The sequence below is a fragment of the Mauremys mutica genome, chromosome 14 (genome assembly GCF_020497125.1).
Source record: "Mauremys mutica isolate MM-2020 ecotype Southern chromosome 14, ASM2049712v1, whole genome shotgun sequence".
Lineage (NCBI taxonomy): Eukaryota > Metazoa > Chordata > Testudines > Geoemydidae > Mauremys > Mauremys mutica.
Genome location: NC_059085.1, coordinates 37781065 through 37791326, shown reverse-complemented (window position 1 = coordinate 37791326; position 10262 = coordinate 37781065). Strand labels below are relative to the sequence as shown.

At 40.4% G+C, this 10262-nt stretch overlaps 1 protein-coding gene across 3 annotated transcripts in view; it reads right to left on the bottom strand.

Annotated features, from left to right (window-relative positions):
* Window positions 1–4033: 4033 nt before the first annotated feature.
* CDH13 (cadherin 13) overlaps window positions 4034–10262 on the bottom strand; it is a 745597-nt gene continuing 739368 nt past the window's right edge. For all 3 annotated transcript variants that reach the window (XM_044987229.1, XM_044987231.1, XM_044987230.1), the window contains one exon: window positions 4034–9677. In XM_044987229.1, coding sequence (XP_044843164.1) covers window positions 9670–9677 — 8 coding nt within the window. In that variant the 3' untranslated portion in view covers window positions 4034–9669. The remainder of the gene's footprint in view (window positions 9678–10262) is intronic.

Below are 10262 nucleotides of genomic sequence, written 5' to 3'. Positions count from 1 at the left end.
GATGTTTCACACCCATGGAGATGCAGAAATGCAATGTAAGTTTCCAGTGTAGATCAGCCCCAAGATCTCGTTCTTCAGTTGTAGCAAGTAATTTAGATCCCCATCATTTTGTATGTAGAGTTGGTGTTATATTTTCCATTTTGCATTACTTTGTACTTATTGACACTGAATGTCACCCACCATTGGGTTGTCTAGTCACCCCATTTTGTGAGATCCCTTTGTAAATCGTCACAGTCAGCTTTGGACTTAACTCACGAGAAATTTTGAACCATTTGCAAACTTTGCCACCTCACTGTTTACCTCCTTTTCCAAATCATTTATGACCACTTTGAACAGGATAGGTCCCAATACAGATCCTCAGGGCCCCCAACTATTTGCCATTTAATAGTGTGAAAACTAACAATTTATTCTTACCATTTGTTTCCTATCTGTGTCCTATTTTAGGCCAGCAGCGTTTTATTGACTACTCATTATTCATCAGTCACAAAACTACATGAATTAGGTGAACTACTACACAAAACCAATAGCAGTTTGTGAACAACCTATAGTCTGAACATTATTCAGCCAAATTATTCAACAGATGCTTAAGAATAACAATAATAGCTTGGAAGAAAATTGGGAATAGTTTGCAAGTGATTAACTGAAACAAGGGGCCAGCTCTAGTTTTCATTCTAACTTGGCAGTTTCAGCATGCCTTGCAATGACGGAGCAACTTAGATTTGACCTTCTTCTTTGGAAATGGCACTAATACCAGATCTAAGCCATGAAAAGTGCATCCAGATGCCATGATTAGGGGCGCCCTACAACTGCATGTGATAATAGTGAAACACATAGTAAGTAATACATAATAAATCGCAGCATAATGTAATGCTGAAAGCTCTGGGATATGGTAACTACTTCCCTTTTGTGCTTACAGGAGCATTGCAGGTCAGAGCATTTGGGGAAAAGGTTGTGTGTCGTTCATCCAGAGGCATCATAGTTTAGGAAGACCATCCTGATAGTGCTGCAGGAGGAGCAATGGCCCTTGTCCTATGTCTGCAGAGAAGGACTTTATTCTGAAGCCAGAAGACATTGTACTTATTATTGAAGGAGAAATCTGTAACTAGCATGAGTTGTGCAAAATTACAAATTAAAAAATAACGCCTCAGATTAGAACTTCTAGATGGTGCCTATGAAGGTTGGAAGGGCAAGGAAATCATTTAGCCTGATTAAAAAACTCTCAACATCCTCTACTCTCATTGTCATCCTTGTCCTGGCTTGTGGCTTAAACTTGCTCTGTTTCAAATTGCTCTTTTAAGATATAATACGCAGCATCAGCGTAGCTCAATCATATCCTCATTTCGGGAACAAATGAAGTCACGGGCAGGAGCCCTTTGTGGTGGCCTCCAGGTAACGGCCTTTTGCTAAATTTAACTTCAGCTTCCATGTGTTTTATCTTTTGTTATTTGTAAAGGTCCTTACTCATTTTATATTCAGTCTGCTCAAGGTCAAGTAGAACAAAAATTGAGGGTGAAAAAGCCCATGGGAGCAGGCCTATGCGGGGAGAAAAACCACAGCAAGAGGACTCCTGTGGAATGCACTTGAATGCTTCCTTTTTGGAGGTGGGGTTAAATAGTTTTGCCCATCCCTGTAGGATAAGAAGCAGTTCCTGACATTCTCTGAGATCTTGGAGGCAAAAACATTACTTGTGTCGTGACCTTGAGCCTACACCATCTCTACCTACAGGGTGTAGAGTCAAATGCTTCCTCAAGCAGCAACATTCCAGGGAATTCCACACAGGCAGCTGCTTCTGGATTCCTCCTTGAAGCGAGGATTCCCCAGCATGGAGAGCTTTGATGCAGAATGAAATACAGCCTGGTGACCTTTTGGATGGATTCAAAGTGGTACTTTGGCAGAAGATGATGTGCATTCCACCTGACCCTTCCACTCCTGCTCTTGACCTCCAGCCTATTGTATCATTACTATTATTTGTATTACTGGTCTTGGAGAGGGCCCATCACCATGGTCTCAGAGCATCTGCTGGAGTTAGAAACCGTGGTGATTCAAGTCAGTAAAGTTTCCTCTTTATTCCACCCCCACAGAGAAGTAAGTTGCATAAGAATATTTTTTTTCTGTGTGTGTGTTCCAGAGCTGTTTCTGGGTTATGAGTTGCTTTGCGGGAAATCAAAGTTACAAACGAGAAGTGGTGAGGATTGTGAATCCCTAATATCCTGGGAAAACCTGTCATCATGCTCATGTGAGCTTCACCAGTAATGTGGACAGTTCCATTGTTCCTGCCGTGTAGAGCTGTCAAGTTAAAATCCCAGTGGGTGTCCTGGGCCCAGAACATTTAAGGCCTAGAAAATCAGGACTTTAAATTTGGGGGTATGATTTTTGAGAGTCTCTGCAATGGCATCATGGAGTTCTGGGGTGCAGGAGCTCATGCTGCTAATCTGACCAAACTTTCCTTCCAGGCAGTTCAAGAAAATCTATGGGATGGAGAGTCCACCCTGTGCATGGATCAAGGGGAATAATCTGGCTCTGAGAAAAGGCCTCAGAAATGACCCAATACTAACAATCTGAACTTTAATTCTTTTGAAGCTTTGGTAGGAAGGATTCAGCAGAATTGCAGCAGGTTGAGCCCAGCACCTTAGCATTATCATTTAAATATATCGGGCTAAGGAAAGACTGTGACTGAGCAATCAATCCACACGGTGGGAGAGAACATCTAAGGATTAGAGTCACTGTAAGGTAATCCCAGTATAGTAACTTTATTGGTAAACCCCTTCCCTGAACCTCTCATGAAGCCCCTCAGGAGAACAAGAGGTTAAACCATCAGTAAGATGCACACGGCAGAGTGAGTCTGAGCCCATCTCTTGCCAACTATATTATAGAAACAAAGGCATGGGAAATTTTACCTTGAGTGAGAATTCCCTTAGTTTTCTGGGTCATCTTTGGAGCTCAAGAGAAGCTACCAGTACTTGCTGGAGGAGGTCATCTTGGCATGCAAGTGGACCAGGGAAGCACTGCTGACATACAGCACTGCACAGTGCCAGGAATCTAGTACTGCAGCTTCCCATAGCGTTCAGTGGTAAATCTGCAGGAAGCTGACTTATGGTTTTGTTGATCTTTTGTTCGGCATTTGATTTGATCATGGGTGGCTTTTCTTGGTAGCCCTTAACTGCCTGCTGATAGAAGAAGGTGAAGAGGGCTAGTTGGCTGAAGCCAAAGGGCGGTGAAGCCAAAGACCGATGAAGTTTCTTTGCAGCATGTAGCCAAGAAATTTGCTCAGCGTGATGTAACAAAATTGGGGCTTTGGCAGGCATAATCCTTAACTGAGCTGGTGTATGCAAAGTAATCCACTCCCCCCGTCTTATGAAGTCTAGTGAATGATCTGTAGCCTTCTTCCATTCCTACACCCACCTGATCCCACTCTATGGCCATTGTGTGACAACAAACTGCTCAATTCATTGCTTAATGAGGGGAATTGGGGGAGGATCTTCAGGGGCAATGCCAGCCACTTCTTGGTTGGGGGCCTGAGGTAGGCCAGACATAAAATTGGGTGGGCTGCGCCTCCCACTCACCATGAGGTCAACCCCCTCCATGGACCTTCCCCATGGCCATGTTGGAGGCTGGAGCCGGGTAGTTTGGGGCATGGGCTGCTCAAAGCCATTAAGAGCTACCCAAGTGGGGCAACCTGGCTCTGGGGCCAGCAGAGCCCTTGGGGAGTAGTGACCATCGGGGGTGGGGGCCTGGAGCCCAGGCTGGGTGGAATGTCCCACCTGGCCAGTAGCTGCCATTCTCTCCACTCTGCCTTCACAGCTAGGCAGCTGGAGAGCAGCAGATGCTGCAGGGTGGCTATGGCAAATTTTGGGGTGGCTATAGCCCTTGCAAGCTTCCCTCCAGCACTGCCCCTGAGGCTCTTGCTTCTAGTTTAGCATAGGGTGGGTTCAGACCCCTGTGTCAACCACAGCAGGGTGATTATATAGCCCCCTTTGTTCATGCAATGTTGTTTCAGGAAGGTCTAAGCCCAGACAAAAGGATAAAAGCCCAGACATCCTTTATTTGAGCATTTCACAAATAAATTACAAGTTTCTTTGCAACCACATCATAAATCAAAACGTTTATTTACACCTCAGAAACAGCAAGCAATTCAGCAACTAGGGCCTAAAGGAACCATTAACTGGAAAAGTAGCTGAATAAAATATTCAAATCCAAACAAAAATTCCTGGTGATGACTGAAGGAGACAGAGGTCATTATGGGGCAAACGTGACGATACAGGAGGTTACCATTGGACGTTTCAATTAATCACACAGCATATCTGTACTGAATTCGCCACCATACACACTTTCATTTTACAATCCTAGTTCATGGGCAGTGTGCATGCCCACGCATGAACTCTCCCTTTAGACTACATTCATTTAACCTCAAAACATCAAATACAGCCACTTATTAATGCAGAGGAGAAGCCTAACTTTCAGAGGATGGGTATAACTCCATATACTCATCCTGCTAATATTGAAGAAAGTTAGGATTCTTTCTGTATCCTCCTTCACACTGCTACTGACTTGCTGGTACATAGACAACTAAAACAAAAGGAGTCAGTAAACAAGTATGCATATCTTCAAATTATGTAAATCAATATAAAGAGAGAGAGAGCGCCGAGTGAAGCTTAAATCAGTACAACATCAGAGGTGGGAATAAACTATTTATTTTCAGCAGTTTGGCTTGACCATGCATAACCCATGCCCCTGCTTGAGTTGTGTGTTCATTTGTAATTCATAGAATTAAACTGCTTATTCCAAATCCCCATGCTGTGTAGTCTCGCTCTCCCCCTCTAAATATCTTATATATAGCTCTATATATGTATGTGTGTATCTCTGTATATCTACATATATATACACACACATAGCAATTGTGCAACTAGTAACTTTCACTGAGAATTGATGTGTGTATTCATTTAATTTGGACATTGAGAAGTCAGCGGTCATCATAACTTGTGGTTAGGTAAAGTAGTAACAGCAATGGGCTGTAAGTTTTACACAGTAAAATAGTTCTCTCTATCTGCTTTACGTGGACTCTAGCTTTGTTTTCTGAAATAATTTGCATGTGAACTTCAAGGTTACAAATCACCGAGAGCTAAATGGGAAAGAATTGTTGTTGTTTTTTTGGTTTTGTTTTTTTGCTACCATTGGGAGATGTAGCACTTGGACAACAAATTCTACAGATACTGTAAGGGGAATACATAATCCTATATTCTCCCTTGGACCTGCTATTCTCGTGCCAGTGTCATTTTTTATTGTCATTCGTCTTTTATTCAACTTTTTTGACATGAAATGAGATAAACACATTTGGTAAGAATTTGGCTTCCGGATATACAATAATATGATCTGTGTACAAAACTCTGCTGTGTGATCAAATGGCTAAATGTATTGGTAGAAACAAAGAGGGGAAATTAGCAATCTCCATGCTTTAGAAAACTAGTGATGGAATGACTAGTGGTAAAACAAACATAACCATAACACACATGCTTCTCTTTTTCTGTAATGATAAAATAAAGCATTTAAACCGGGTCACCTACAACTGACTGGAAATCCTTAATTTAATAAATGAGATTGTATTACAGTTCAAATGATCACCCAAGAAACCAGCCAGACTTACTTGACTAGAAGTGTGGTCATTCTAAATAAAAGTTAAACAAAATTGTACCGGGGACCTTTAGGATCCTTTAAAGGGGTCAGTGAAGGAAGTGAGTCATCTAGAGTGTAGGTTTCCCTATGTTCAAGACAGACCTACAATAATAGATAAATGATTTCCAAGTGTCTTATGACAAGTTATGTTATTTTACTATTTACAGCAGACTGATAAAAGCAATGTGTTGAGAAATTGCTCTGGTCAATGGAGTTACTCTTGATTTATCTAGGTGGAAATGTGATGAGAATCTGGCTCCACGTTTATATTACCAAAACATTATTCCACTGTAATCTAAATCTTATTTGACACCCACCATGAAATTCAGCTGGTTTTCTTTTGTTTTGATCTTCAGACCTGCAGTTACTGAACATAATATACATTAATATATGCACATTGGCATAATGCGAGCACACTCATGAGGTGTATTGACAGTGTTTCAGTTAGCAAGCACACTGAAAATGACACATTTACCATGCTAATCAACACCATTCTTTGATTAACTTGATAACTGTCATATTGGATTCGTGTTTTACCAGAAAATACAGGGTTTTGAAATGAAATGATTTAGACTGGCGCTGTTTTGCGTCTGCTTCAAAATGAAAATGATTACCGGTAAATTCAGTGTCTTTCAAAATACAGACAACTCTGCATGTATTACACGCACACAGAGAGAAATAAATGTTGTAGCAACTAAAATAGCTAAATTAAAATAAATGATGGGTTATGAAAACAGCAAGGGAAACCTGAACAAATTTTAAACTTAATCCAACATAAAAAGGAAGAGCAAAAGTTATGAGGTTTTTCTTTTTGATCTTTTCTGATTTTGCATGACACGAAATGCTTCCAAATTCTGCTAGTTCCTGAGTTTCAGGAAATATCATTTTGGGCCTTTCCCTTCATGTAAGGAAACCCATAAGTTTTAATGTGGCTTCTCACTTGAATAAGGCTGTAAGATTTGGCCTATTGGGTTTCTTAATAGATGTTCTTTCTTGAATACGGGGAGTTAGAAAATGAGGAAAAAATATTAAGATGGCAGCTATGGCTCCTCTTTTAGTGCCTAGGATGCCCAGAAGTTAACTCAAGATGGAGCCCTCGGGCTTATGAACAGGAGAGGTTGGGGACTGAGGTTTCAGAACCCCCCCCCAGTTTTGGATGAGAAAGTCAGGGAGGTATTGGTACCTCTGTGATCCAGAGCCTCCATTGGGGGAATATTCTCATTGGTAACCACCCCTTGTATAGGTCAATTTTTTTGCAATATTATTTGAGATGTTACTCTCCACTGTGGACTCTTATTGCACAGGTAAACGGTAGGCAACTGGCTTTACCCAGCAGCTTGTCACTAGGACAGATTCAAACATAAAAGTTTTATTCCTGGATTTGGGCCCCCTGAGGAGGATCCATAATGTGCTAGGACCCATTCTGACAAGAAGCAGGGATAACGTCTCATAATGACTCACGCAAAGCCCAGCAAAGTCAATGGGAATCTTTTCACTGAGAGACTTTGAATGATGCTCATACGCAGGGGGAGGAAGAATCCCATTAGAAAAATATATTTATGCGGAAGGATAGTTGTTGTTTCCATTACATTCAAGTGAAACGTTTAGTAGATCAAGGCATGGGATGCAATCCCTCTTGGGAAAGATCCACAATGTATTTAGCATTCATCTATTTTCATTTTGCAAACTTTGCATTTAACACTTGTTTATATGTATAAGTGATTGGTGATTATAAAGCAGCAGCATTTGCTTACCACAAAGCCTGGGCAGATGACGTGGAATGGAAGCATGCCCATGTTCAGGTCGGGGTAACATTTGAGATCAGGCACTTCCTGCTTAAAGGCCTGCAGTTGACTAATGAACCTTTCTGAAATTCTTCTCAAAAGAACCTCCCATTGACCTCTAAGTACTACTGTGGTAACTCAGACACCTGTGATGTGCTGTGAAAGAAGCAAGGTCAGTGGGAGTATTTCCTGGGTGAGGACTTCAAGAGTTAAGCTCTCAGAGAGAAAAAACAGCTTTTTGTATCAAGGCAGTTTATATCTTATCAAGAAATCTAAAAATTTAGGGATGTCCACAACATTAACTTTTTGCTGTCACCATTATTAATTATTATTATTATTACTTTAGTTAAGGACCTGTTGTAATATTTGGTATAATACAGGAAGTTAGAGAAAAGCTATTGTACAGCAATTTTTCACCACCAATACACATTTAATATCTAGTGTAACATCATGAAAAACTAAATGTGTGTTTGGAATTTATTTTTTATACTTCCAAAAAGCTTTAATATTGAAACATATACATGATGTGGAAGGTATGTGTATAATCTCACTGTAGTAATGACAACATACAGAATGACCCATAAGTACTGTAAAATGCTAACCCAAAAATGCAGCTGTGAAGTTCTATTGCATAAGAAAGCAGTGTTGTTTAAACTTTAAATAAGTAAGTTTATTAAAATATTCTGAGACACTTACCTCACCCTAGTTACTGGCAAGCTCTAGTAAAAGCCACAGTCTGTCACTAGTATATTTTTGTGTGTGTGTGTTAATTTTATAAAAAATTTGGTGTGAGCTTTGATGGATCATTTACAATTTATTAACAGGATCGTCATCTTGATACAGTTAGAAGTTTTTGTTTACCTTACATGCTCACAGAATAAAAAAAGGATTAATATTCATACATAATGAACACCTTTTAATTCCATGTTTGCAAACAAGTGTGGTTATTTCACACACACAGAGAAATGATCTTGTTACTTTTAATTGATAACTGTGTGTACATGTACATGTATGTGTGTGTATATATGAATATATTTATACAACAGGGCATCTATTTTCCTCACTGTGCTCAGGGACGTCAATGAGAGCTGAGAACAGGCCTTTGTGGTTAGGGAGTCGAAAGAGAGATGATCAATTCATCTGAGAAAGACCTTCACTCCTACTATTCGCATAGGCCTTCTGACATGTAAACATCTACCTACCTGATTGCCGCTGCAGATCGGACACTAAGAAGTTTAAAATGTCCTCAACTGCCCCAGCAAATAATTATTGGCAGGAGCAAAAAGAGAGGCTGGGTTAAGGCCCCTTTAAATTCAGGCCCAGAGAGTCCCAATATTCGAGATAATGACCCATAGTGCATTTAACTGCTTTCAGCCCCCTTGCAAATCACAGTCTCCTTATCTCCCAGGGCTGCTGCCATTGTAATGTGCAGTCAAAAGCTGCTTTCACTGCAGCCTCATCAGTATCACCTGTGGCAGAAGGAACAAAATTGTGATCGGCAATGAAGTGTTGGGAATTTGCGTCTCTTGTACACTGAGCCTGAGGTAAAAGAAGTGACATTGCGGAGGAGTGGCCCTGGCATAGCTGGCATCACTGACACAGCAATTTTAATGCTATAGTTGCAGTTGCTCTTGCCTTTTGTGTTACACCATTGTATAAACAGCATATACAATGGGTTTAGCTATGATAGGACAATTATGACTCACCTGTGGCTCTGTTACTCTGCCCTGTTCCTCCCAAACTTCAGGCAACTGTCTCATAAAAACTAACCCTATTGTGTATCTCTTCTCTGCATATAAATTTATATACACACATACATTCATACATATACAAATACCAACCCACAGACAAAATATTTGTTTTTGAACAGTTGAATAGCAACAAGTCAACAGATAGAAAAAAATGGAGTCATTCTATATTCAGCTCCCAGAAGGTCAAGTTGAGATGTCATGGTCGTTTAACATTCAGTGAAAATTCGCATAAACCTTGCATCTTGCAAGAGAAATCCATTATTGAACAACAGTAAGGGCAGAGGTTGTCAAACACTGACGTACAGTCGGATAGACTAAGTGAGGTTGCAAATTAAACTGAATCTGGAGCAACTGAGGCCTAGTAGTGAAGAACAGTAACTGTAAACTGCGATCTTCAGATTTGATGTTTTCCTTTTCTTGTTGCCATGGCAACTCGGTAGGACAGCTTCAAATGTCAGGAGTTCTTACAGACCTAGGTGATGGGAAATGTGTGTGGTTATTACTGAGCAGGATCACAGCATTCTTTAACTATTCCTTAGGGGAAAAATACATCGAATTACTCATTGGGTTGCATGCATATTATTAAGCAATTGCAGCTAAATCATTCTGGTTCAGAAGCAATTATTTGAAGACAGACATCTATGGGAGAAATGCCACTTCTGGCATTTAAGGATCTTTAGCAGTGCATAGTCAAGAGGTCCGAGCTCAAAACAGGAGACAGGACCTGTGACCTGACCCTCTTGTACCCTTTAGTCACTTACACCTGTGTAAAGTGAGATAAAATACCAACCAATAATCTTTTTTTAACCAATGATCAGTGCAGGAAAAACAGGCAACTTTTTAAAGAATCTGCACTTTTTAAAATTATAGTTGTACTGGCGCTTTATGCTCCCTGCAAGCTATGGTTTGGAATAGCTGCTCTATTGATTACGTGGTAGGACAATAGAAACCAAGGATACCGACAAATACAAAGTATATTTCTTATTTTTCCTGTTAGCCAATTTAAAAACACAAATGTTTGCAGGTGTTACACGTTGAAGCACAACTCTGCCTTTTT